Here is a 26,310-nt window from a genome sequence, read left to right as displayed (position 1 = left end):
ACAGGGACAATATAAGAAGACAAGAATTGAAAAAGATCTATGTCAGGCTGTCACCCCATCTTATAGCAAGCAAGAGGCTAGAGCACCTGTTATTTCATTAATATAGGGAATTGGTGAGAAAGCACTTAAGGCATATCTACATCTTGTTTGCAATTTATAGAGAATCACATAGAACACCATGAAGTTAAGTTTTATGCAGCTTTTATATACATTTTATACAGCTAATTTGTATTAGTATTGTATTAGGAGTAGGGCTTGAACTTCCTGAATCCAAATAAAGATACATAGACTAGCCATTATTCACTGTCATGCTCTTTTATAGCAGCTTCTCTCCTTATAAAAGGGATCTAGATTTAAAATGCTAAATAATGTTGAACTCTTATACCAATATGCTATGTTATACATCATTATTACTTATTATTGTTTGATTAAAGTGTTTTAAAAAGAATAACTTTTTCTTGAGGCAAGATTCCTGTTAGAAACCTTGAAAGAATGGATATCTTTAAGTAAAATGTTTTTAGATTTAACTTAGAAGGGATTTTTAGAAAATGTAGATAGAGTAGATAAGAAAGCATTCCTTCTTGGCTTTATGGTGGCAGCTTTGAGTATTTGTTTTTATATGACTGCTGAAAGATTAGAGAATAGCACAGAAATGTGTGATAGCATTTAATTTATCATAAAATGTTAAAAAGAGATGATGGGACCATTTAGGAGTGTCGTGTTAAAATAAAAAAAAACAATTCATTAATCTATGAAATATGTGAATATTATATAAAAATTCATCACATGCCTTATTAACTATGATATTTTGTTGAGCATTGTAAAAAAACAACCATATAGTTATAAATCCCCATATTTTTAGAACTTATAGTTTAAGAATGTTAATCCATTGCATTTTGGGACCTTTCTAGTTATAAATAATATCAAAAATAAAATATTATTCTCTTTCTCTCCTCTTCCCCCCACCCTCCCATCAGATTGTAAGCTCTTGAGGGCAAGGTGAATATTTGCATTTCTAGGTCCTGGACAGTTATTTACATATAGGGATCAGGGTTGGATCTGCTATTTCCTTTGGCTATGGAACACCCACTAGAGAAACCTTTGTCTACAGGTTCAAATTAGCCCATTCTCTAACTTACTGTTTAGTACATCAGTGATATCAAACTCTCAATAGAAATGGGACCACTAAGCTTTACTTAAGAATCCCTGAAGAGCATTTAATAACTTAGAAAATCACATATTAACATTATTTATATTAACATTATTTATATTTTTATTTGAAAAGAGGGGTGATGGTTTACACCCCTTGTCTAAATCACTGAGGAGTGAAGTGACTTGCTAAGAATTATTATGCCAGTGCATGTTAGAGATAGGATTGAACTATATAACTATCTATTCACTACTCTAGTTTTATACATAGTTGGTGATTTGTAAGTATTTGTTGAATTTTTTAATTTAATTAAGCCAAATTCATAATTCCAATTATAAGTCCTCATAAATATCCTTAAATTAGGCTGATATTTTTCATAACAAGAAACTTAGAAGTAGTATCCAATGGAATCCAATGGTATCCAATCCAAAAATTTTCATGGTTTTTAATGTTTTCACTTTCATTTGTAGTAGTCTCTATTACTTGGATAATATGCTATCACTAGTTTTTAATTGGTAAAATCCTTAAAGTGAATACTCTTTGGGAATTCAGAATGTGTAGAAGGAACTTAGAGTGTTTCTGGAAAGAGAAAGTGATATCATATTGTGAAGGTCCTGAATTCTCACTGCCATACTCTAATAATGCTGTCATTAGCATTAACTTAAACTAATATAATAGTTTCCTTACAGTTATTCCCATCTTCAGTTTTCTCCCCCTGTCAATCCTTCCTTCATACCACTGAAAAATCTTTCTTATGTATAGATCTCATTGTGCCACTGCTTTGCTCAAAAATCTTCAGTGACTGAGCAAAATTCACATTCCCCATCCTGTCAGTGGATCTGCACAACAGGGTAAGTCTCTCTAGTCTTATCTTACAGTTACTCTCTTCTACATATTCTATGTGCCAGGCAAACTGGACTATTCTTCTCCCCTTTGAACCTTAGTATTTTTCCACTTTATCTTTACTCCTAATTCTAGTTGTTGATATCATTCTTTAAAAGTTAAATTCAGATACCCTTTCTTCTGAGAAGTTTGGTCCTTCTTACTCTTGTAGTGTTTTTTTTTTTTTTTTACCTCAATCAGATATGTTGTGTAATACTGTGTAAAATTATGTAAATAGTTTATCTCCCCACTAGATTATAAGTTCCATAGAACATACACTATATATATATATATACATATATATATATATATGATATGAATATTTATTGATTGACTGGATTCCCCTCAAAAAATCTATTTTGAGCATTTGTGGCAATTAGGCAGAACAGTGAAGAATGTGCTGGGTCTTCAAGTCACTTTTTATTTACCTTAGTTTCCTCAATTATAAAAATGAGAATAATAGTAGCATCTATATCATTGAGTGATAATAATTGTAAAACGATTATGTGCCAGACAAAATGTGCTAAGTTCTTTAAAATATCTCATTTGATTCTCATAATGACCTTATTATGAATAGGTACTTAAGAAATGCCTATTTCTTTCCTCATCTTTCCAATATGGTAAAAGTTTCTCTAAGTTAAAACATATATTTTGCCTAGCAAAAAGAGACAGATTTTAATGTTAGAAGTTTTAATTTATTGAAGCCTCTCATCACCAGATTGGCCACAGGGTGATGAATTTTTTATCATAGCAATTCTTAAAAGCCATCTAATAAGTTGTAGAAGCATTGTGATTTGTTTTAGTAGAAGGAAACATATTACTGAACTTGTTACATCATAAACTATTGATAGAACAAATGTTATCTCACTAATTGAAATGATATTTTTTGGGGGGACTGAACTTTAAAATATCTACTAAAATTTAGTAATTTGTTTTATTTATACTGAAACATTTGCCTAGAATTAAGTAATTTTTGAGCTCAAGATTTTAGAACTTCTCATGTACAATTTTTATTATTTTGCAGGGTAGAAAATTGTGGCTTGGGGAAATTAACTGACTTGCCTAAGTATAGCAATGGAATTACACTCTGCTTATTTTAAGCTTCTGATAAATTCAGGATGACTTTCAGAAGGAATGCTTCTATATATCATTAATAGATAAATTATAGTGTCACTGGATCATAGATTTAGGGGTGGAAGGGAAAATAGAAATCATGTACTTTATTTCTCTCATTTTAGGAAAACTGAGGCCCAGAGATTAGCTGATTTGATACAATTTTCTCTAATACAAGTCTAATGCTCTTTTAATTAGTGAATATGTTAACAAACATTGTACTTATTAAAAATATTTTGTTCATTATATAAGTGATAAGGAAATTTTTTGTAAATTATTTACTTTTATTATAATTCTTATAAATATAATACGTGTACCATATTTTTAAGAAACCTTTATAATTCCTCCTGTTCCAACTCCCTTCAGCTTTGGTTATTCATTTTTATTGTACATTAGTCTCCTTGCTTCATTGAGCATGATTGAAATTTGAAATATTATTCCCTATCATTTGCCTTTTGCATAAAACACCCACACATCAACAGCTGCAGTCCTTCAAAAACCTTCCAGCTTACTGGTATGACCTCTGCCCTTTGTATCTTTTGACAGTTAGCCCATCTTTGTGTTCAAGTTTTTTTATTATGGATAAGATTCCCTACCAATCATATATGCTCTGCTCTAGCAAAGAAAATAGATTATTTTCATCTTTCGTCCTGCCAAACTTTTCAGGAAAAATGTTGGTAGTATGCATAAAGGAATGTAATACCTATTCCATCCTGTCCCATAACTATTCTACATGGTATGCTCTTTGCTTCTCACTGAAAAGAGGGTTATTTACAGCTTTTTAAATGATTTTTTAAAAAAGGAAATTGATAGGTCAATTAATCAGTGACAACTGCAATAAGTGTACAAAATATGGTCCTTCACAAGAATAATCACTGGTACTTCCTTCCCACAAACTTGAGTCTTTTGCCCCTTGATCCATATCTTGAATCCTCCTATGTATGGTTTATTGTCAGATTTGTAAGAGAAGGACAATATTTGACAGTTGATAGCAAAGTACAATTTTCTTTCCTCTTCCATTCCTCTTTATTTAGATTGTCATCAGGTAGCTATCTTGTGTATACTAAATCATTAGCTTGAAGCAGGTCTGCAATGAATGGAAAAATGATGCTTTCTGGTGGTGGCTTTTTTTTTTTTTATTAGATTAATAAATATGTGGTATCTTTTTAAAGTATTATTGTTTGGCTTAGGATGTTTGGTCAAGATATATTAGCCATTGCATTTTCTAAAACTTGCACTATTCTAATACAGTATAACTTTCTTACCAAGAGTATTGAAAATTAATTTCTCCAATTTCATTAACATAATATTTTTTGTTTGTCTTTTTGATTAGTATTTTTCTCCAATAAATTTAAAGTAATTTAGGAAATTAATCAATGTAGAGATGACATTTTTTAAAAGTGTGTTTTCTACCCTAGTGAATGTAAGGTCTTTAGTTTCCCTCTTCTTTTTCTGCCTTATATGTTCTACATGAATTTAGCTATTTTTAAGTTACAGATTTGCATGAAACCAGAGGAGTTATTTGGATCATTATCTGACTGGATCACCTTCACCCTGAACAGGAATCCCCTTGAGAATATTAATGAAAATTTTGGGGCATTTAAAGCCTTTTAGTAAGGGGTGATCCCCACTTCTTGAGGCAGTTTATTCCATTTTTGTACGACTATAATAATGGAGATGTTTTTCCCTTATTGAGCCAAAATATCTCTGCTCCCTATCATTTCTACCTGTTACTCTTGGCTCTGCCCTCTGGGCTAAGCAAAACAAGCCTAATCCCTCATTTACATGACAGCACTTCAGGTGCTTAAAAACGACTATCTTGTCCTTCCTAAATCTTATCTTCTCTAGGCTAAATATCTCTTTTTCCTTTTCTTGAGCTTATATGACAGTTTCAAATCCTCTTAACATGGTTGCTTTTCTTTGGACATGCTCCAACTTGTCTTTGCCTTTTCTGTATAAGCAGAACAATCCAGATATGTTCTGATACAGTAGAACTGTCACCTCCCTTTTTCTATCTGAATTTTTACATAAGCTTTTTTAGCTGCCACATCATGCTGTTGAGTCATACTGAGCTTGTATTTTGTCTTAGAAAGAAAGAAACAAACAACCCTCTTAAGTTACCAATATTGAAAGTATAAACAGGCTTTTTTTTTTGAATTTCATTTGAATCATAAGTTATTAAGAACTCGAAAAAAATGTTTATGATGAGCCTTGACAGTAATGAATATATACTGGAAGACAGGGCAATGTGGGCTAGGTGGGTATCCAGCCCATTTGTTGTTGAAAGGATACTGCTTATAGAGGGAGAGTAATTTTGATTCATGTATGGTAAACCTTAGGTAAAATTCTTGCATTCTCTCTCTTGAACTCCAGTTTGCCTTTTTCAGGGGTAGTTGGCTTCAGCTCAGTGAAAAGTGTAGGCTAGAAATCATACCCATCACTAGGGCTGCTAAGAAGATGAGTTTTAGTTTTTGTAGAGTCTGGCAGATTTCTAATGGTCTTTTCAGTCTTTCACTTTACCCAGTTGTTAACAACACATTTCTTCCTAGGTTATTCTTTCGAGGATAGCCCTAGCCATTCAATCGATGCATTGGCCAATGAAGTAAGGGTTTGTGGGGTGTGTGTTTGTGCATGTGTGTGTGTGTGTGTGTGTGTGTCTGTGTCTGTCTGTCTGTGTAGGCATGTGCACAAGAAATGCCTATGTGAAATTACCCCATTACCACAGGCCCTGATAGTTTTTCTATCCAATACATAGAGTTCAGTAAAACTCCAAAATTTTTTCATGTAAACTGTTGCCTAGACACTTATATATTTGATACTTTTTTTTGTCCAGATATAGGACTTCATATATTCCTTGTTAAATATCATTTTAAAACTCATTCTTATACAATTTCAAGATCTTTTTAGCTTCTGATTCTGTTATCCAGTGTATTATGTCAACCATAACATAAGCATTTCATCTGTATTTTCATCCAAGATTTTGAACAATATTAAATAGAAGATAGACTGCAGTGATACTCTATTAGAAACTTCCCTCTGTGGTGACATTGTTTTCTTTAGTAGTTGTGAAGATAGTCCTAGGTGTCTGTAGTTTACATTTTCTTCTGATGGCCATACTTAGCTATGCTCTTAGAACCAATGTAGTGTTTTTTTTTTTTTTTTCCTTTTCCCAGAGGACTTTAAAAAAAAAAAAAGGGTTGCTTTCAGGGAAATAATACTTTTAAAGTTGAAGTGTAGGACGTTTTCCCTTCTGTCAAGGAACATTTAGCATTTTCTCAGATTCCCATGCTTTTATGAAGCAACTTATATGCATTGTAGGATATTGTTGATATATCCATTGATTTTCCTCTATTGGTCATATATTTGTCTTAACTATGGCTTTATTAGATGATTGAGGTTTTTTATATAACACATGATTTAAAAAAAAAAAGTATTTAAATGTTCTAAAGTTTCTTGAAACGTAAATGTTGCACCGAACACATTTTATCTTATAAAGAAACCACCATAATCAGACTCACTTATGTGGAAATAACTGAAATTTTTCTGCAATAAAACTGTGAAATACTCTTATGTAATGTGGTACTAGCTCACCATTGCAAAAAATAAAACAAAATGTTAAGCATAACTGTTCTTTGCATCTTGCAAACATAGAGCAAAACAAATGGAATTGTCTTTAAAATGAAACCATTTTTAGACGTCACCTTTTGAAATAACATTGCCAATTAAATGTTTCTTAGTGATAATTTTTAAGTTGAATACTTATTTGTTGCAGTTGTCAGTTTCCTATCATTTATTCCCAAATATAAATATACTTTTAAAAATCTTTTTATTATGAAACTTTTTTAAAAAAACAATCTTAGCATTCGCTTGTGTTATTTTTTTATTGTGTTAAATTGGGAAATGAAGCATGGTATTAGCATGTAACACATAAATTAGAATAATTCATTTTCCCCACAAAAATGAAGTTTGATTTCTGTTTACAAAATTGGTAATACCATAATGTATTTATAATAACTATTGACTTTGTTCTTTTATTTTTCTAAAATATTTTAGAATTTTTACAGATCTGACATTATCTTTTCTATTGGGATCTGACTATGTTGGTTCATACCTATAATAAATTAATGACATATTTGCATCTACTTATCTCAGAAGTAGAAATTTAAGCTTATAAATAAATACTTTCTGAAAATTGATGGGAAAAGAGAAAATAAGATTGCTTTTCTAAAATAGCATAAAATTTCATTAGTTTAGTGTGACTTTTAAAAGAAATTATTCCCTTTATAGTAAATATATTTAAGAAATGAAAATATGAGGGAAATGTTTAGTAAGAACTTTTATATAGTGTTTAGAATTTAAAACTTGAACCTTAGCATGACATTCAGAAATAATGGAGTTTTTTCACCATGTCAGTCAGAAAGTTTGGAACTGGGGTGGGGGGGGGGAGAAACTTTCATAGTGATAATGTTTAAGCAGATGCTATTTTTCTTGAATGAGGTTGTGCAGAATAAAATTAGTTATCTTTGTAAAAAGTATGGATTTTTAAAAATTTTATCCAAGAAAAGCATTTCATCTTATCTGCCTCTACAAAGGATGTAATTTAGAAGGGAAAAGATATTTTGGACATTTGCTTGCTACACATAGTAAACCTGTAAATGATAAGCAATAAGTACCTGCTTCTTTTTGTAGGTCATTATCAGTTAAACATATTATTCTTGATTGCCAGAAATTTTCCAGTTCAGTTGACTTGAATTTCCATTTCCTGAAAGTGGCTAATAGCACAAGATCCCATCAGATCATATATCTTTGATGTACCCTTTGAAGGATTCTAATAAGAGTACTTTATTGTAAATAGAAACTTATTGGTTTGGAATACTTTAATATTAGATGTATTCACTAATTATACTTTCTTTAATCTGGAAGGAGTTAACTACTTTTTTAAAAAGGAGAATAATTTAATCAATTCATGACACAAAAGTATCTTCTGGCATCCAGTAGGAAGAAGCTCAGTGTTGCTCAGGTATAAATTTGTCTAAATGTTGGAAATTTATATTCACAGTCCTTGTCCTTGATTGAATGGGTGCTTACTTATTCAAGTAGGTAGACGAGAAAGATAGAGGAACTAAAAAGAAACAGTTTTCCTGTGAAACATATGAAGCACATTTTAATAGCTCCTTTCTGAGACATTGTCCAGTCTGTGCTACCAGTACTGTCAGATTCTTTTAGCAAACTAGTTCTAATGATAGAAACAAGAATATGGAATGTTTTCTTATCTTAAGCAAAGTATATTTGTTAAGAACTAGTTATTTGAGATGTTAGAAATCATAAATGGATTGGAAGATCATTGAAATATTTTTAAAATAGCCTCATTTGAAAATATATCTTAGTACTAGACTTCTAATTTCTTGATTTCTCAGGTAGTATTTCCTCCTTCTGAGGATGCATTTTTGCCCAAGCAAATGTTATTCTGTGGCTAAACTTGGTATTTTATTTTTCCACTTCCTAAAGAAGCAATTGAAATTCTTAGTGTGTGTTTTTACTAGCCACACTCTGCTGGCATAGGTGTTTGGCTTGTTAAAAGAGGGGTAACTCATGTTAAAAACATAATCATTTTTAAGCATTGAAGAAATTTTTCATGATCATTGCATGATCTAAGAGATACTGCACAATTATTCACCAAAAGATAACAAATCTTTTATTTTATATTCTCCTTATATTTGTGGGTCATCTCTGAATAAAAGGAAATGTATTTATACTTTCATCTTTCTTTTGTTATTTTATTTTTCTTGGTCAAAGGGACATATGTTTAAAGGCATAGAAACCTTAAGAAGATTTTTGCTAAGTGAAATCTATAAAATAGTTTCTTCTGTAAAATGAAAAGGTATTTGATGAGGTGATCTCTAAAGTTCCTTGTAGCTGTACATTTCTGTGGCTCTTAGAATTGGTTTCACAGCAAGGCTCTATAGTTCTGTTCATTTTCACCTTTGTTATTTTGAGAAATCTGATAATTCTTTTTCTAACGTCATTCATCCTATGAGAGGAGACAAATAGAGAAAGATTCTACAATTCATTTTTCACATAATACTAAGCATAGTATTATAATAGAAACTCACATTACTAAGACTTTCTTGTATTTGCTAGGCATATAGCAAGCTCTTAATTTGTTTCCTCTGGAATATATAACTAAAATAATCGTTAAATAGATAACCAAGGAACATTTTATGATATGGTATTCTTCATGTTTATCATTTTCCCATATCCTCCTATTTCTTGTCCAAAAGTGATTTCAGAAGTTTTACAAATTAAGGTGATTTAAACATTTTTATATAAAACTGTAATTAGACATAAATACAACTTAAATATTTGTATGCTATTCAAAGTGTAGTTTAAGAGAAATCGTTTCAAGATATCATTATGAACTGGCATTTTTATCTTTTTTTTTTATTTTCTCTTCAGTAATCTGTAATAGAGGAATGTATTTGTTCTAAGATGCTGGCAGAGCTTCCTCACATATTATATATATATATATTTTTGGGGAGGGAGGGAGGGATCCTTTATGTTTAATAAGATTTTTAAAAAATTCTTTGACAACCACTAAATAAAACAAGTAGCCTATGTATTCTAGAATTAATTTATAGATGAAACTTTGTCTTTTTAAAGTAGAGCTTGTTTTCAAGCAAACAATAAATCTAACATGACTTTCAAAGCTGTCTGTTTGTCAATGATTCTCTCTGGTCTTGTTCTCTTTTCATTTTTAGTGAGGAGTTACCTATCCTGAATCCCTTCCTCATCCCATTCTCTTACTCATCCATGGACAAAGAAAAAAAATAAACAAAATGTTTGCAACAAATATGTATAATCAAATGTACCAGATTTCCATGTTGATTTGATTCAAAAGTGTACTCATTCTGCATCTTGAATACATTATCTTTCTTTTTAAGAGGTAGATAGTATGCTTCATGATTGGTCCTCTAGAATCATTAATGATTATTACTTTGGTTAGAATTCTTAAGTCTTTAAAAGTTTTTTTTTTTTTTTTACATTGTTGTTATTAAATAAATTGTTTTCCTAAGTGCATCCGTTCGTATGAATCTTGTCAGGTTTCTCTGAAACCTGGCTCATTTGTCATTTCTTATTGTATAGTAATATTCTATTACATTTCCTGTCCATAATTTGTTTGATCATCCTACAATATACATCCACAATGAATATCGACTTTGTTTCTAGTTTTTTGCCTCTACAAAAAGTTGTCATAACTAATTTAAAAATAGATATGTGTCCCTTTCATTATAATAATTATTATTTGTTATTTTTTGCTTGTAAGGCAAAAGGTATTTCTTGGTATCACATTTTTTTTTAAGTAAGATAGTGTTTTCTTTAAAATGTAGGTTAAAATAAGTAATTTTACATGAAGATAATTGTTCCTTTTGTTTTCTGGACTAGTCCCCTACCTTTAGGTAGCCAACAACTTCAGGGACTAGTATTTGAAGAGCTTTAGTTTGTAAAGGCATATAAATAGCTATATATTTCCTAAGTTAGATCAGTGCATTTTCTGATGAATAATTAGTCTTCATGATTTTTAAGCTTTATCATGGTTTTTAAGTTATTATCAGTTCTCATTTCTAATATTTCCAATCCAGGATTTATATGCCTGAAAGGGAAAGCTAATCTTGAATAAATTATTTGACTGAGCTTTTTAGGTAAATTCATTTTATAAAAAAATTCTCTTGCTTTTTGTGTTGTTGGTTTGTTTTATTTTGTTTCAAATGCTACATAATACACTTACACATGTAGCATGTTTACCAGTAAATTTGTTTAGCTGGTCACTTTATTTTCACCTTTTTGATTTGTTTATGTGGGGAAAAAAAACAATAAACAAACCTAGATCAGAAAAGATATAGTAATCAGTAGCTTAGTGGGAAGAAAACTGGCTTTAGTTGACAGCCATCATCTGAAAACTACAGACCTCAGGACCCTTTTAGATTATAAGTCTGTAGTTTTCGCATTGAATTGGGATGATGTTTACATTTTATATAGAATAAACAATCTTCTTAGGAATGTTAGAATAGGGCAAAATAAGATCACAAGTTTTGGTCTAATATATTCCCATAAGAGTTGCTTGTTGTGGACCACTGGTCATTTAACCATATGATAATTACCTTACATAATTTAGACTAGTCTTGTAAATGACCTTTAAATTCCTTGGGAATTAATTGTTTTTTAAAAGAACCGGTATCATACAAAATTTTTATGTGCTTATAAAGGAGAAAAAGTATAAATTTGAAAGATACTTAAGATTTCAGCCATTTTTCAAAAGTTAATTAGAACTACTTTATAGATTCTATTAATGAAAGGACACTCAAGGAAAAATGCTAACATTAGGCCATTTTACAGATCCTCTTACTTGAGGAACCATGGTATAGGAAAAGAATATTAATGTTAGTATTAGAATAACTGATTGATTTTTGATTTTGACAATAACTGTGTAACTAGGTAAAAATCACTCAACTTCTCTTTATCTGTAAAATAGGGGTAACAAGTCTTACTACTTATTTTAAGAAAAGAACTTTGTGAATTTTAAAGAACTATTTAAAACATGATAAGGAGTTATTGGCACCATGCAGAAAGTATGACTGGAAGCCAAATGTTTCTTTGAAACTATTTGAATAAAATATTAAGTATTGAAGACTGTATGCTAACTATGTGCTACAAACAAGGTGGTGCTGACTATATGAAATAGTTTAGATTTTGTTGGATGGAAATTATTTTGCCTGACTTTATTATGAAAGTTTCATGTTATTATTATTGAAAATAATTTTGTATCAAGTCTATAGCTAGGGTTGTTGTTGGTTTTTTGTTGTTCTTGTTGAGGGTTTTTTTGGCGGGGGGCAGGGAGGATATCTAGTCATCGGTGTGATCCTGTTACGTCATATGTAACCACTGTGTCTTTGGATAAATAATGCATACAGTGATTGAACTTCCTTTGTCATCAACATACAGAATTTTGGCACAGATCTATTTTGTGGGCATCGAGCCATATTTATTAGTCTGAGTATGGTATTTAGAAATTTGTCTTCTTGACAAATGAAAATTACCCTTTTAAGTCTTATTCTGAAGCTTGTATATTCATATTGTTAACCGTAATACAATTATGAATGTATTTTACTGTCTAGTGAGTTTGTTTTTCATTTCTATTTCAGAGTCTGACAAGGGGATGCCTGTGAAATACTATATTACCTTTACATTTTTAGGTTGGTTGTAGTGCTCTAATTTTGGATATAATGATTCCTTCTGGTGTTTGAAGGATATTTTCATGAATTTAACTAACTTTAGCTTATCACAGCCCTAGATGATGATGCTTGCTCATCTGATTACACTGCTCAGGGGAATAAGGTTAAGGACATGCTGTTGGTAACTAGAGCATTTTCAGGGTTTTAGTTCAGCAGATGGGCTGCTTGGCTAGATTCATACATCTGCCTGCCTGCTGTGGCAGCTGCTGCTGCTGCTGCTGCATGTTGTATGTTCTTTTGTTCTGTTCCATCCAAGAATGGAACACTAGGAAGTGTAGTGAATGGATTAATTTAAGGTTAAGGTTAGTGTTTTGCTTCTGATGGAAACTAATGAGTTTCTCTTAAAGTGAACCAGATTTATAAACTACAGTTCAGTCAGTGGGATAAATTAGTGTTGTTTGATATAAATCAAATTCAAATGTGTAAAGTCTTGACAGTTTTCAGCATTTATTTCTAATTCTGTGTCTATTTTGTCTCTCTCTTCTCTCTTTTTTTTTTTTTTTTCCAGGACTTATAATCAGACTTTGCTTGACACTGCATGGTTCAAGGGAATTAAGGAAATATGGAATGACATGAAGAAGATTAGTTAAGGATTAAAGGCTTTGGTGACAAACACCTCAGTGAAGTGGTGAAACAGACTAGCTCTCTCCAAGTGTAGCTCTGAGGAGCTGTGTGTTGGAAGAAGATGGCAGATCCAGGAATGATGAGTCTTTTTGGAGAGGATGGAAATATTTTCAGTGAAGGGCTGGAAGGCCTTGGAGAATGTGGTTATCCTGAAAATCCAGTCAATCCTATGGGTCAGCAAATGCCTATAGACCAAGGTTTTGCCTCTTTGCAATCCTCTCTTCATCATCCTCCTACTAATCAAAATCAAGCAAAGTTGACCCACTTTGATCACTATAATCAGTATGAACAGCAAAAGATGCATCTGATGGATCAGCCTAACAGAATGATGAGTAATGCCCCTGGGAATGGTATAGCCTCTCCTCATTCACAGTATCACAACCCTCCAGTTCCTCAGGTTCCTCATGGTGGCAGTAGTGGTGGTCAGATGGGAGTTTATCCTGGCATGCAGAATGAAAGGCATGGACAGCCTTTTGTGGACAGTGGCTCTATGTGGGGACCACGGGCTGTTCAGGTGCCAGACCAGATAAGAGCCCCTTACCAGCAACAGCAGCAGCCACCCCAGCCACCGCAGAATCCATCTGGAGCCCCTGGGCAGGGCCATCCTCCACACATGCAACAGATGGGAAACTATATGGCTCGTGGTGATTTTTCAATGCAGCAGCATGGTCAACCACAACAGAGGATGAACCAGTTTTCTCAAGGTCAAGAAGGCCTTAATCAGGGAAATCCTTTTATTGCCACCTCAGGACCTGGCCACTTGTCTCATGTGCCCCAACAGAATCCCAGCATGGCACCTTCTTTACGTCACTCAGTCCAACAGTTTCATCACCATCCCCCCACTGCTCTCCATGGAGAATCAGTTGCTCACAGTCCCAGATTCTCCCCTAATCCTCCTCAACAAGGGGCTGTTAGGCCACAAACCCTTAATTTTAGTTCTCGGAGCCAGACAGTACCCTCTCCTACTATAAACAACTCAGGGCAGTATTCTCGATATCCTTACAGTAACCTAAATCAGGGATTAGTTAACAATACAGGGATGAATCAAAATTTAGGCCTTACAAATAACACTCCAATGAATCCGTCTGTACCAAGATACCCAAATGCTGTAGGATTTCCATCAAACAGTGGTCAAGGACTAATGCACCAGCAGCCCATTCACCCCAGTGGCTCACTTAACCAAATGAACACACAAACTATGCATCCTTCACAGCCTCAGGGAACTTATGCCTCTCCACCTCCCATGTCACCCATGAAAGCAATGAGTAATCCGGCAGGTACCCCTCCTCCACAAGTTAGACCCGGTAGTGCTGGAATACCCATGGAAGTTGGCAATTATCCAAATATTCCCCACCCTCAGCCATCACACCAGCCCCCTGGCACCATGGGAATTGGACAGAGGAATATGGGCCCCAGAAACATGCAACAGTCTCGTCCATTTATGGGCATGTCCTCAACACCACGGGAAATTAGCGGGCACATGAGACCAAATGGTTGTCCTGGTGTTGGCCTTGCAGATCCACAAGCAATACAAGACCGTTTGATACCTGGCCAACAGCACCCTGGTCAGCCCCCATCTTTTCAACAGTTGCCAACCTGTCCTCCAATGCAGCCCCATCCAGGGATGCACCACCAGTCTTCACCACCTCCACATCCACATCACCAGCCTTGGGCACAGCTTCACCAGTCACCCCAGAACACCCCCCAGAAAGTGCCTGTCCATCAAGTAAGTTCCTTCTCCATCTGTAGTTACTGAAATAAGAAATTAAGTACACCTTCGGTCAGTAAGAAGGTGCACCTTCTGTTTTGTCTCATGTAACTGAACTTCTTGTCCAATGTAACTCTCTTTGCATTTCAGTGCTTTTATCCAGTGCATGGCACGTAGTAGGTGCATAAGTGTTAATTAACTGATTGATTTCAGTTGTAGCTTCCTTGGTTTATGTTTGCAAGCTCTTTGCTCAATAAATTAAAAGTTTCTCAGGTTTAAATATCATCTTGAGGTTTGTGTAAGATATCTTCCTTAACAATAACTCTATGATATTAACGATAAAGTATAATAATATGTATTATATATTGAGGAAATTAAGAGGCTTAGGGGTTAAGTAATTACTATATTGCCACCTGCCTGGGATTTTAATTCATTAGTTATTTTTCTCTAAATATAATCCTTCTTATTTTTGTTCTTTTCTCCTCTTTAATTCACACCTCTCCATACTTCTCCATATCCCCTAGTTCCTCTCCATTCCCTCTCCCAGGTACTTAGAAGATACTTAGATACTTAGAAGAAGTTTGTTGATTAATTGTGATTTATTTTTTAAAATTTTTGCTAGGTTATATTTGACTTGGGTATCCTTTGTTTTAGAAGTTGCAGAATAGAATACTTGTCTTTGCTTTTTAAGGGGTGATTATGCTATTTAATGATTGTGTTTAATCTACTTAAATTGTAAATATCAGAATGTTGGAATAAATATACACTGCAATATGTTTTGATTCATGCAGATTTGGTTCCCAAGCACTGAGAAAAACTATCTTCCTTAGTAATATTGTCTTGAAACTATGGGTTTTTTCATGCATTGTATTTTATGAAAGTTACTAAACAAATAATGCTTTCAATTAAAGAATAGGTCTAGATCTTAAGTTTTGTAAATAAATGGAAACTTTTTCCCATTCAAAATTGTGTACTTGTACTTTTAACAAATATCAAAACATCTAAGTGAACAGATTCATTTGGCATTTAATCATAAGGCCTCTGTAGAGGAAGGGTAGATGAGAGGGCCTGGAGGACCTTGAGATTCAGGGGGCAGAATAGGTGATCCTCACCTTATTTAAGCCTTGTGGTGAACAGGCAAGCAGCTGAATAGATTCTGGGCATTTAGGGACTGATGGACAGATGAAGTAATAAATGGAGGGTTCAAAATATTGTAAGAAATGCTTCCAAAGGATAAAATTAGTTTGGAGATAAACACAGTATTTCGCTTCTTTGGTTTTCTTAATTTTCAGAGATGTCCCTGATCCTGAGATTATTATATCTTCATTTGGAATGGTATAAAGAATGGTGGGAGAGAACACTTGACATGGAGTTGAGTGAGACTTAGGTTCACACTCCACTTTTGACACATTAACTATGGAAGAAAGTTCTTTGACCCTTCTGAATCTCTGCTTCCTCTTCTTGACAATGAAAATAGTAATATTTGAACTATCTATCTTTCATTGGGTCATTAAAAGGTTGAAATAAAAATATACATTCACACATATATATATATGTATGTGTGTATAAAAGAGTTTTGAAGACTTTAAAGCTGTATAAAATATCAGTTATTACTATTATTACTTTCTATAGCTACACATTTTCAGTTTCTTTCAGAAATTATTTTTAAGCTTGTTTTTTGATTTCTCTATTATCTAATTTTTAAATTTCCATTGTAGTAAGATTGTCACTGATAGCATCTATGTGTTTTCTTCAGTTTTCCTATTATATTCTCCAAGTAGACCTTTTTAATTTCATCTAAAAATTTTTTTAAAATTCTAGCTTTAGTTCCTTGGATTTTTTTTTTTTAAAGAGACTTTTATTTGCTCTCATGATATGTTTATCAATGTTAATTCTTAATTTTTAAAAAATGTGTCAATTATCCATTTCCCTTGGACTCTTTCTTTTTTTCTTTTTCCCATTTGAATTACTTCTCTTTGGTATTTCAGTTACTATGTAATATATTCAGTTTGTATGTGTGTGCACATAGCTATCTATCTTGGCCCTACTTTTTACCCTCCTGAGATAAGGAGAAGAAGAAGATGAGTAGACTTTTATTATTTTGTGGCTTTTTTTTCTTTAATATTTTTCTTGTAGCTTTATTGAAGAACCTATTTCCACTAAAAGTTCTTACTTTGCCATACTGACTGAGAAGATAGCAGAGGCGGTACTGTTTACATCTCCAGTATATAGCACATAGTAAGTGCTTTTAAGTGATACTGTCGGGGCATCCAGGTGGTGCAGTGGTTAAAGCACCAGCCCTGAAGTCAGGAGGACCTGAGTTCAAATCTGACCTCAGACACTTAATACTTCCTAACTGTGTAACCTTGGGCAAGTCACTTAACCCCAATTGCCTCAGAAAGAGAGAGAGATTGTCTTACTAACTGAAGTAAAGGCAGACCAGACGAGGTAATAAATGGAGAGGGATAAATGGAGGGTTCAAAATATTGGAAGAAATGTCTCCAAAGAATAAAATTAGTTTGGAGATGAACAATATTTTTTAGACATGAAATTATTGCATTTCAGGTAACATTTTAGTGGAAATATCACAGTGATACCTGAAGTTATAAGAACAGAGGGTTCTGAGAATAGATTTTGGAGTCATTTTCTTTGAGGGGACAAAGGGTTGGATTTTCCAAAGGGCAAAGAATGAACAAAGATTAGAGAGTTGTCCTCAGCCCTGCAAGCCTGAACCTGGTAGGTGACTGACAATTAGAGGATGCGAAGATAAAGAACTGGTGAAGGAGATAGTAGTTAGGTAAAAGAACATTTTTATATTGCCACAGAGAGTTAAGTGCAAAGACTCTAAAACTGAGAGTATAGTCAATCAGTAGAGCTTTCTAAAAAGTCATGGATTTGCCTTGTGGAAGTAGTGATTTTCTTGTCACTAGAGGTTTTCATACAAATTCCTGATATTGTTGAGTTGGTAGGTATTAGATAACTTTTTTGGTTTCTTCCAAATTTCCCTACTAGATTCTATGTCAGGTGGGGAAGATAGGAAGGATATGTGTCAAGTAAATGTCACTAGATTAGATCATCGTACATAGAACAATATATAGCTATTTTTAATTGTTTTACCTCAAATTTAGATTTTAAGTCTGATTTTTTTTTCCCTGACAGAAAATGTTCAAATTCTACTAAAAGGCTAACAAATTTGTTTTCAGGTCTTATAAGGAAAGTAATCTTAGATCTTTCCTGAGAAGATTTTCTTTCTGGGCATCTTTCTTATCTAACTTTTTAGAAATTCTGCCATTTATAGTGACAACTATCAAGTGATCCTGCCTTTTTGAGTGGTGTAGATGAGTCAGTCAATAAAAATTTATTGACCACTACCAGGTTGGTAGCTAGGTGGTGCAGGGGATGGTGTTGGGCCTAGAGTCAGAAAGACTCATCTTTCTGAATTCAAATCTGGCCTCACTTAACTGTGTCACCCTGGGCAAGTCACTTAATCCAGTTTCCTCATCTGTAATTGTCTAACTACTCCATTGTCTTTGCCAAGGAAATCCCAAATGGTGTCACAAAGAGTCAGATAGAACTGAAATGACTGAACACCATTATGTGCCAGGCACTGTGCTAAGCTTTAAGGATACAAAAAGCGTCAAAAGACAGTTCTTACCCTCAAGCATCTCAGATTCTTGATACAGATTTATGGAGATTCCTAAAAGTGTTAAAAGTTGGAAGAGAGTTTAGAAGTCATGTAGTCCAACCCCCTTATGTAAATAATAAAGTAGAGGATCAGGGAGATTAAAAAAAAAAAACTTTCCCATAATCCTATGGTTAAATAAGTGATAGATTTTATTTACTTACTATACCACCAGACATTTCAAATTTTCTATGACTTGTATTTCAGAATCAGTGCATGATTGTACCTGCTATAGATCAAAATAGGACATTCCATATGCATAATAGAAATCCAGTATCTCAAAGTAGAGGGAGGGCCTTCAAAGTCAACAGTGGACAGAAAATATTTCCACTAGATCATCGGCAGAGAATCCATCACTTTACAATGTAAATCATGTAAAGGATATTAAGTACTCCATGAGATGTGTATGATTTAACCCTTTCCCAATTAAACAGTAATTTATTTTTCCTAGAGTTAGCTTTTAAGAGCAATAGCAAAAATAATAAAATTCAGTAGTAAAAATCTCACCTTTGCATTTTTTTAAATGTTTTGACCACTCCAGTGAGGGGGAAAAGACCATTAGGGAATTTGGGAATTAAAAAATCACTGATTTCTTTGAAGAGAGTGATTTAAATGGATAAAGTTAGAAGACAGATTGAAAAGAATTGAGAAAAAAGAAAATCAAGACAGTGATCTTCTCTCCTTCCCCTCCTCCCCTGGCCAGGAATTTTCCTCAGAAAAGGAAAGAAGATATAATGGGACTGGATTCTAGGATCTTATGAAGGTCTACACAAGATCAGGAAAGCTTGGACATGTTTGAATGTAATAGGGAAAGAACTACTAGATAGGTAAAGATTGAAGATCAGAGAAACAACAAATCAACCTCTGTTTTTGGTGGTCATGGGGAGAGGTAGGACTCCCAATTGGTTTGTTTTTATAATGAACAAAGAGTGAAAAGATGCCTTTCTGATATTTTTTTCTTGGGCCCCGAAATTTCTCATTTCCTATTAAAAATGTATTTTTAAATTAAACAAATTTTAATTGGTATCTTTTGTTTCTGCTTAACCTTCATTTCTTTATTTTTTTTCCTCCCCAAACCAGTGTTATTTGTTGTAATAAAGAGTAAAAAAAGAAGAGAAAATAAGCAGTTCACAAAACCATCCAACATATCAATGAAATCTGTTAGCATATATAATTTTCCTTTTTTTAAAATCTCTTCTTTGAGATCCAACTTAGCTATAATAATTAATTAATTAATTTTTTTTTGTTTTATTCTTTTCATTTGCATAATCATTTATGTTGTTTTCCTGTTCTGCTTGGTTTTCTCTGTACCAGTTCACAGATCTTTCCCGTGCTTCTCAAATTTTTCATATTCCTTATGTAATACTCCATTGCAATTGTAAAATTCCATTGCAAATATTCTAATGCAAGACTTTTTCCCAATTGATGTCTTTTCTTCCCTTTGAAAGGCTATTAATGACAGAGGATTTTATGTTTGGTCTTGGACATGATAGAGAGCCATTGGAGTTTACTGAGTAGAAAGGTGATATGATCAGGTCTACACTTTAGAAAGTTACTTTTGACACCTGAGTGAAGGATGGGTAGAGAGACTTGAGGCAGGCAGATCCATCAGCTGGTTATTGAAGTAGTCCAACAGTGACACATTGCAGTTGCAATGGGAAGAAGGGGTATGTATGAGAGATGTAGTAGATGTATGAGAGAATAGAAATGATAGGACTTGACAACATAATGAATCTGGTAGGGACTAATTGAGAGTCAAGGATGAGAACTGGAGGATGGTGTCCTCAACACTAGGAAAATTTAGAAGCAGGGAAGATTTAAGGTAAATGATAATGAGTTCAATTTTAGATACATTGAGTTTAAGTTGACTGTATACAGGACATCCATTTTCAGATGTCAAATAGGAAATTAGAGATATATATCTGGAAGTCAGCACAAAGTGGTTAAGTCTGGATAAGTAGATTTGAGATCGTCATCATAGAGATAAACATTGAATTCTTTGGAGCTGGTAGGAAGAGATGAATGTCTATGACAGAGCCCAGTGGCATACCCATGGTTAGTGGACACTGGCTGAAGAGTCAGAAAAGGAAACTGAGGGGGTGATTGGATAGGTAGGAGAGCAATGTCACAAACACCTAAAAAGAAGACATTATCAAAGAGAGGAGGTTGAGAAGTGTCCATGGCTACAGAGATGTCAAGAAGGATGAGGGTTGAGAACAGGTTATTAAATGTGACAGTTAAGAGAGTAATATCCATTGAATGGTGAGGTTTCAAGTCAGACTGAAGAGAGTTAAGAAAGTGAAAGGAAGGAATGTGTGATTAAGTACTAAAAGAGAAGGACAGATGAAGGTTTTTCACCAAAGATGTTAAATCAAGGCTGAACTTGTGGAGGAATCTTTTATTCTGGGAGGTACTAAGAAAGGTGATAGGATTTAGATGGACAGGTAGAAAGAAAAGCAGCATTGCTGATGGGAAAATTGGTGTAGAGCAAATGTTTAGACTTGATAGAAAATCTTTTGGGTGTTCATGCAATAAGATAATGGGATGTAAAAGCAACAGATCCTTAGTGTATAAAATTGGATTGGGAAAATGAGGGCAAACTGTTAATAACTTTGAATGGCCAGTTGTATGATTTTCATGGCGAGGAGTCAGTTAAGGCTAAGTTAATGTTTTTGTCATGGATTTAAATCAGATTTTTTTTTAGAAGAAAATAACTATATTTAGACATTTACTTTATCTTCTGTCTCATTTTTTTATTCTCTTTCTAGTGGACTTTTATTCTGAAATACTGTCTGATCTTCAGACCATATTTTTACTTCATTTTAGAAAATATTTTATAAGTTTGCTCACACTGATTTTTCTATAATAGACAGCCTGGTCCTAAACCAAGTTAATTCATGTTTCTAATGTAAAATGTTAACTTAATTTTTAGAGGATAATAAATCTAAATTTACATGCATGGTAACAAATAAATATGTGAAATTATTTTCTTGAATTTTTTAATATATCAAATATTTTGTGATTTGATCTGTGTGCATCTTCCCTGTACTGATACTATTCACGGCCCCTCTGTATTTTAGTAGATAGATCTCATGATGGTTGCCAGTTACTAGAAAAAATCATCTCCTTGTTTCAATTCATTACAAAATTATCAAGGTTTGTGCTTAGTTGGAAACTCATATAAAGGCCAATATGGCAATTTTGTGAGTAAATCTTGATTTGGTAAGCATATTTAAATTTCATCTTGCAAAGATTTCAGAGTTCAAGTTGTACCTACTGTATGAAAAATGATGAAGAGGAGACAAAATCCATGTTCTGTTCACGTGTAGGACATTTTTCTAGGTTCTGGGGATACAAAACCAAAACTCCCATATGTACTGGAGTGATAGATTAAGGCCCAATTGGATTTCTGAAATTTCAAAGTATGTATAGTGGTACTTTTCTATGTAGTTCTAATTTTAACTATATTTAGACTCATTTCTTCCATCTTCATCGATATTTTGTCATAAAATATTTCCTTGTTGCTACATAGACATTTTATTTATGATAATTACAGAATTTATTTTTAAAATGGAAAGATTGTTGAGATTGTCTACTTTTTCATTTTGATGGCCATTAAGACTTTTGTTTTTAATTAGGAGAGTAACTTTTACTGTCCATATCCCACCACTGATACTCTGTGAACAAACACCATGTGTTCGTAGAGTTTGAGGTTCTTTATTTGTTTGTTTTCTTTTCCTTGTCTTTCTTTTAGCAAATTGGGATTCTGTTAACTATCCCTTACTTTCCTAAAATTCTCTATTTGTGTGACACAATAATGCATTAAAGTCTAGACATATAGTTAAAATAATTACCAATAGACAGATCTAAAGGTATGTGATGTTGACTATTGTTAGATTGTATTATAATAATGTAATAAGTGAACTCTTATTAAATCTGGACATATTTAGTGGATCCTGATGGACAATGTGGATTTTCATTTCTAAACTTCTTAAAGTTACAAAGTTTGAAGAGTCAGTCAGTTGGTCAAATAAACATTTAAGTACCTAATACATCCCAGACATGATATATAAAGAAACAAAATTCTTCTAAAGGAATAATCCTTTATTATCTCTACTTTTCAATGCCCCTTTGATTAAGGCAATAGAGAACACATTTTTATTTGTTTAAGGAAGGTTCAGATGATTGTATGGATTCATTTGTTATAGTGGGTGACCCAAATTTTACCACATACTTAAAGTTTGCTAGTTGATAGCACTTTATTCACTGAGGAGCTGTTGCTCATTTGTGGTTACGTTTCTTTTTCTGATAAGTTTCCCAACATCTCTTACTACAACAAGCTTTAATTATCGTTCTCTTTCATGGTCTATCTTTGACTTTTGCTTCTCAGTCTTGGTTCTTCATACTATTTTTAGTATTGAAATATTTCAAGACTTTGTAGAGCTTCTTTCTGTTTGCCTCCTGTTAACCTGCCTCTTGTTATCAACATATATATTATTACTGTACCACCAGAACACAGTTTCAACTTAAAGTCCAAGAATTAAGTGATGAGAAAAAATAGAGTTTCATTTAATATTACCCCTCAATGGGCAATATTACCAAGTACAATGTTGCTAGTTAAGGAGAAATTTTGCATTATCTATTTTCACCAATAAAAATATAAATAACACATTCACATTATATAGCAGCCTGCTTTTTGTTTGTTTGTTTGTTTTTGACAGACTTTTATTTCTGATGGGTACCTTAGCAACATATTTGCTAGAGAAATATTTGTGCCCCCAAGAAATCCAGGGCACTACCAACTTATGCAAGTAGGCTTTTAAACCTTATTTCTATTTAAAGATCCATTCAGAAACTACCTCTTCCATGATGCTTTTTCCCTGTACCCCTAAAGTAACGTTCAAGGTTCCTCTTTGACCCAAACACATCATTTTGCATCTATTATTGCACTCTATATTATTTTGTATTATAGCTACTTGTTTATATCTCTCCCTTATGGATCATTACTTAAATACTTGTTGAGTAGAGAACTGTGCTACTCGATAGAACACATCTAAAGTTTAGATAGGACAAGTTTTTGGCCCCTTATTCACTTTTCTCCATTAACTATAAACTTAACAAGAGCAAGGATAACTTGTCTATATATCTCCTGGTGCTTACTACGGTGTTCTGTGTTAGAAAATGTTATAATTTTAGTAGCTTGGTACTATATCTTGGGGGTGTTTTTTGAGGGGAAGATGAATGGTCAATATTTTTATTATATTAGCCTATTTGAGTATAAAACTGTAGTATTTAGCAGAGGGGGTGTGTGTGTATTTTGGGTGATGTGTGAGAAGATTTGATCTTTGAAGTAAGGTCTTTACTATTTGTTAAGATATTAAGATTTTATTGAAGAAAACCATTCTCCTTTCCCCCCCTCCCATAATATGGATGTGTGTGTGTATATATATATATATATATATAGAGAGAGAGAGAGAGAGAGAGAGAGGGTAGGTGGTATAATGGATAAAGTTCTGGGCCTAGTATCAGGAAGATTCATCTTCCTGAGTTCAAATCTGGTCTGAGATGCTTATTAGCTGTGTGACCTTGGGCAAGTCACTTAACCTTGTCTGCCTCATTTTCAGTATCTCTGCAAAGAAAACTACAGATGGGATCACAAAGAGTCAGAGACAGCTGAAAAAGGAATAAAAAACAATAGCAGCACCAGCAGTAGCAATGTATGTATGTTTATATTTCTCCAAAAACTGGCTTATATTGGCTTACAATTTCCTGTTTCAAATATTTTGTACCTTTTTTTTAAGTCAAGCTGAAAGTGTTAACTTCTGTCATTTCATTAATATGAATCCTTGTGACTTGGTAAACTCTAGGATTTGGAGTGAAGCAGATTTAGGCTCAGTGTAAAGAAAATATTCATATAGATTTATCAAAACATGGTCTGAGCTGCCTCTAGAGGTACTGGAGTTTCTGTTACTGTAGACATTTAAGAGGAGGGTTATAAAGTCATAGATTTAGGGCTGCAAGGAATCTTAAAGGACATGAAATATAACCTCGTAAGTTACTATATAAAGGAACTGAGGCCCAGAGAAATTAAGTGGCTTGCTATGGAACACCCAGCTAGTTAGTAAGTACCGGCAAGTTTGGGTTTGGGGAAATCAGAGAATCACTTCTTGGAAAAATTACAAAAGTGACTGAGTATGGATTGACTAGATCTGGGCTTCTTAAACCTTTTTCACTTGTGATCCCTTTTTTCCTGCGAAATTTTTTATGTGATCCCAGGTATGTAGGTATATAAAATGGGTTTACAAATCAAACATTTATTGATAATAAATCATAATTCTACAACCCCCCACATTTAGTTTTTAGGTCCAATATAGGATTGTGAGTTCAGTTTTGAGACTTCATGTAGGGTTGTCAATCAATTTTTAAGAAGCTGGGGACTAGATGACTTCTGAGGTCCTTTCTCACTGATAAATTTTGGGATTCTTTTATCATGAAGGGGTGGGACTTTTTTTTTTTTAATGTCTTTCATTCTTTCCCTCCTTTTCTTTCTCAGCTTTTGCCTTTTTTTTTTTTACTTTGACCCAAGAGTTATCCAGTTTTGAGAAAAGGACAATTTGATACAGTGGGATAATGGGCAATTAAGAAGAAAAATTTCTGCATAGATTAAGGTCTCAGATGGGGGAAAAGAATTTAGAGTAGAAGCAATAAGGGAAAAGGTAATTGATTGCTGGGGAATTTATTAAAAAACATTGACATCTCAAAATCATTCTATATCCAGACTAGTTGTACATAGCCTGCCAAGAAAAAGCCCTTTCCCTCTTTCATAAGTAGATGCAATTATTATTATTTGCAAATAATATATTATTTGCAAATAATAATAATAATAAAGGGAAAGTTAAGCTTCAATAGGAACCCTTACTGACTGAATGACATTTCATCCTTATAAAAATTTTTTTTTCCATTTAAGATATGAGTTAAAGAAATCTTATCAAAAGAAGTTAAGTGAAAGATGATAAAATTGATAGCATTTATAAATGGTTCTGTTCCATAGAATTTTTAAAGCACCTTCTTTAGTTTTTTTTAATTCTCTTTTTTGCAGTCAGTTTTGGTTTTCTTTTTTCTTTTCTTTCTTTTTTTTTTTTTTGCATTTATTATTTTTCCAGTCCACTATCTCTTTAATTGAATAGCCTTCAAGAAATCTGCATAATCCAGCAAAACAAATTTTTCCATTGGCCTTTTCCAGAAATGTGTATCTCATTCTGCATTTTATATTCATTTATCATGTCACTGGCAGGAGGTAAGTAGTGTGATGATTCTTCTTCAGCATGATAGATTTATTATTTACCATTGCATTAATCATAATTTTAAGGTATTCCAAAATTGTTTTTCTCTATAATGTTGACATTGTAAAGACTGTTTTTAGTAGTTCTGCTTACTTTACTCTGCATCAATTCATATTGTTCTTCTAATTTCCTCTGAAGCTGTCCATTTCATCATTTCTTGTGGCAGGTACCATTATATTTCTATACCATAATTTATATAAACATTCCCCAATATGTAGGTATATCTTTTCCTTCTTTTGACTAAAAGAAAAGAGCTGCCAAAAATATTTTTTGTATATATGGATTTCTCCCCTCTTTCTTTAATTTTTTGGGAGACTGGAGTAGAGACTTTCTATTTGTGTCACAAAGGATGAATAACCCAACCCAATACTTTAATAACTTAAGACACATAGTTCAAAAACCAATTTACAGCTCAGTCAACAGTGCATAAGTTTACTTGTTTTCCCAAAGCTCCTTCTAACTTGTTCTATTTTCTAAACAATTTACTCATTTCTGAAGATATCCAATGAGAGAGATTA

At 33.1% G+C, this 26,310-nt stretch overlaps 1 protein-coding gene across 2 annotated transcripts in view; it reads left to right on the top strand.

Moving 5' to 3' along the window:
- The window catches only part of CHD7 (chromodomain helicase DNA binding protein 7), a 226,721-nt gene that overhangs the window by 68,966 nt on the left and 131,445 nt on the right, over positions 1–26,310 (top strand). For both annotated transcript variants that reach the window (XM_051970149.1, XM_051970147.1), the window contains 2 exons: positions 12,944–14,785; positions 24,074–24,166. In XM_051970149.1, coding sequence (XP_051826109.1) covers positions 13,121–14,785; positions 24,074–24,166 — 1,758 coding nt within the window. In that variant the 5' untranslated portion in view covers positions 12,944–13,120. The remainder of the gene's footprint in view (positions 1–12,943; positions 14,786–24,073; positions 24,167–26,310) is intronic.

The sequence above is a fragment of the Antechinus flavipes genome, chromosome 1 (genome assembly GCF_016432865.1).
Source record: "Antechinus flavipes isolate AdamAnt ecotype Samford, QLD, Australia chromosome 1, AdamAnt_v2, whole genome shotgun sequence".
Taxonomy (NCBI): Eukaryota; Metazoa; Chordata; class Mammalia; order Dasyuromorphia; family Dasyuridae; genus Antechinus; species Antechinus flavipes.
This window is presented reverse-complemented; position numbering and strand designations above follow the sequence as displayed.